The sequence below is a fragment of the Diceros bicornis genome, chromosome X, assembly GCF_020826845.1.
Source record: "Diceros bicornis minor isolate mBicDic1 chromosome X, mDicBic1.mat.cur, whole genome shotgun sequence".
NCBI lineage: Eukaryota > Metazoa > Chordata > Mammalia > Perissodactyla > Rhinocerotidae > Diceros > Diceros bicornis.
Genome location: NC_080781.1, coordinates 67,744,179 through 67,747,415, shown reverse-complemented (window position 1 = coordinate 67,747,415; position 3,237 = coordinate 67,744,179). Strand labels below are relative to the sequence as shown.

At 43.3% G+C, this 3,237-nt stretch overlaps 1 protein-coding gene across 1 annotated transcript; it reads left to right on the top strand.

Annotated features, from left to right (window-relative positions):
• Positions 1–1,464: 1,464 nt before the first annotated feature.
• Positions 1,465–2,899, top strand: LOC131401152 (protein disulfide-isomerase A6-like). The gene is given in 2 exon segments (XM_058536204.1): positions 1,465–2,635; positions 2,638–2,899. Coding segments are annotated over 2 exon segments (1,320 nt in total). The 5' UTR covers positions 1,465–1,494; the 3' UTR covers positions 2,817–2,899.
• Positions 2,900–3,237: the final 338 nt, after the last annotated feature.

Here is a 3,237-nt window from a genome sequence, read left to right as displayed (position 1 = left end):
AAAAAAAGAGGAGGATTGGCGGATGTTAGCTCAGGGCTGATCTCCTCACAAAAAAAAAAAAAAAAAATCCTATAGGAGATTTCAGGATCGATAATTCTCTATCAGAGGCTTTGAGGAAGCAGAAGAAGCCCTACCCAGTTACCTGCTGTGTCTGTGAGGGAAGGCCCTAGTCATGATTAGGCCCCAACCCATGTCCTCAGCTCAGCTGCAGCTATAATTAAGGATAAGCCATGATCTGCCTTGAAAATGTCCTCCACTTTCCATGCCTTCCTTGCAGAGCCACAACTATTTTAAAAAAAATCAAATCATCAAGGGCTCAAAATGGGTCTTTATCCTGTCTTCCTATTTCTGATATCAAATGTATAAATCCTTGAGCTCTGCTGTTGGATTCTGAAGAGCTTGTTAGAAGCCTTTTTAATAATTTAGTGGTTTGAAGGGTTTTAACACTCATTCCCTCTTGGGCACCTGCTGATATCTTGAAGTAAAACTTTGTACTCTTAGCTCAGTTTTGATGTGGAGTATGGAGTTCTGGAGACAAATGAAATGCGACTAAAGACTTGCAAACCCGACCTGGTTGCCAGCCTCCCAACAGGACAAGGCCCTTGTCACTTCAACTGATTTAACACCAGCTTGTAACTAGGAGCCCAGAATTGGTACAGACAGCCTATTTACCAGTTGCAGTAGTATGTGGCTTTTTATTTAAATATTTCAAGTAAAGTGCCCAGACAAACTAATTTGTAGAACTATAGAAGATTTGGACTAGACCCAAAATCACCCAAACAGAGAAAATATAAGAATACAACTGCTTAGGCTAAAATTGACAAACTTGACTATTATGACCCTCAAATCTTCAATGGTCACTTTGTACTCCTAGCCTTGGCAAGCACTTTCCTTTCCCAACATATAGCAAAAGGCCTGTAGACCTATAGCTCTTTTCAAAAACCTCCCTTTCACTTTTTTTCTCATTACTGATGAGGCAGAGGTTGGCATATTTAAATATGCATGCCCACACAGATACATAGGCTTATATGTATGCACATGCACGAATGTAGTTAGTCAACATTTATTGAATGCAGAACACTATGTGGCAGGAAGTACCAGGGGAAATTAAAAAAAAAAAACACCTAATCTCTGCCCACATGATAGTTACAGTCTAATGGACAATTTGTGATGCACAGGAAGATGAGTAAAAATTGATTACTCTAGAGATAATAACCTTTTTCTTCTCTGTAACATTTACTTCTTTTTTCTTCTGAGTACAAAAGTAACACGTTTCTTGCAAAAACTTTGGGAATTAATCACCTGTAATGCCAGTACCCAGAAATATATATATTAATATTTAAATATACATCTTTCCAGACTTGTTTTTCCTATGCTTATAAAATATGCCTTTAAAACAAAATTAGAATCATGCTATGCAGGGACTGGGGCGGCGGGGGCGCGGCGCGGCGGAGCTGAGCGGCGGCGGAGTGCGCGGCGGCGCGGGAGCTCAGCATGGCAGGCCTGGTGCCGGGTCTGATGAGCTGTACCTTCTTTCTAGCAGCGAATGGTCTATATTCCTCTAGTGATGATGTAATTGAATTAACTCCATCAAATTTCAACCGAGAAGTTATTCAAAGTGATAGTTTGTGGCTTGTAGAATTCTATGCTCCGTGGTGTGGCCACTGCCAAAGGTTAGCACCAGAATGGAAGAAAGTAGCCACTGCATTAAAAGATGTTGTAAAAGTTGGTGCAGTTGATGCAGATAAACATCAGTCCCTTGGAGGTCAATATGGTGTTCAGGGTTTCCCTACCATTAAGATTTTTGGATCCAACAAAAATAGACCAGAAGATTATCAGGGTGGCAGAACTGGTGAAGCCATCATAGACGCTGCTCTCAGTGCCGTGCGCCAGCTCGTAAAGGATCGCCTTGGGGGAAGGAGTGGTGGATATAGTTCTGGGAAACAAGGTAGAAGCGAAAGCTCAAGTAAGAAAGATGTGATTGAGCTGACGGACGACAGCTTTGATAAGAACGTCCTTGACAGTGAAGACGTTTGGATGGTTGAGTTTTATGCTCCTTGGTGTGGACACTGCAAAAACCTGGAGCCAGAATGGGCAGCTGCAGCTACAGAGGTCAAAGAGCAAACGAAAGGAAAAGTGAAACTCGCAGCTGTAGATGCTACCGTTAACCAGGAGCTGGCCAGCCGGTACGGCATTAGGGGATTTCCTACAATCAAGATTTTTCAGAAAGGCGAGTCTCCTGTGGATTATGACGGAGGGCGGACAAGATCTGACATCGTTTCACGGGCCCTCGATTTGTTTTCTGATAATGCCCCACCTCCTGAGCTGCTTGAGATCATCAGCGAGGACATCGCCAAGAGGACGTGTAAGGAGCATCAGCTCTGCGTCGTGGCTGTGCTGCCCCATATCCTGGATACTGGAGCTGCAGGCAGAAATTCTTATTTGGAAGTTCTTCTGAAGTTGGCAGACAAATACAAAAAGAAAATGTAGGGGTGGCTGTGGACAGAAGCTGGAGCCCAGTCTGAACTTGAGACAGCGTTGGGGATCGGAGGGTTTGGATACCCCGCCATGGCAGCCATTAATGCACGCAAGATGAAGTTTGCTCTTCTGAAAGGATCTTTCAGTGAGCAAGGCATTATGAGTTTCTCAGGGAGCTCTCCTTCCGGCGCGGATCCACAGCACCTGTAGGAGGCGGAGCTTTCCCTGCCATCAGCACCAGAGATCCTTGGGAGGGCAAGGATGGCGAGCTTCCAGTGGAAGACGACATCGACCTCAGTGATGTGGAGCTGGATGACTTGGAGAAGGATGAGTTGTGAGGGGCTCAGCACGGACTTCAGTTGTCTTTTCTTGGGAGCGGATTTTTCCAGCAGTGAAGGAACGTTCTTTACAATCAGATGGATCTACCAGTGGCCTTTGTAACCAAGAAGTAGCACTTGATTGGTTATTTGAAACACTGCAACAGTGAACTTGTGCATCTCAAGAAAACAATGAAAAATTCTATGAATTGTTGTAGCCAGAGAATTCGGTTGTATTCTGTTACGTAGTATTTTGAAGAAAACTGATGGGCTATTGAAAGGTTTTTCCCTCCCTCTGACTGCTGCTTGAATGTTCTTGAAGGCTGGTTTCTTATTGTAAGTTTTTTAATGTGATTCTTTCATTTGAATATTAATGGATTTTTTCCATTAAAGAATAAAATAATATTTTGGACAATACCAATCAATGTATGTAGTGTCCACA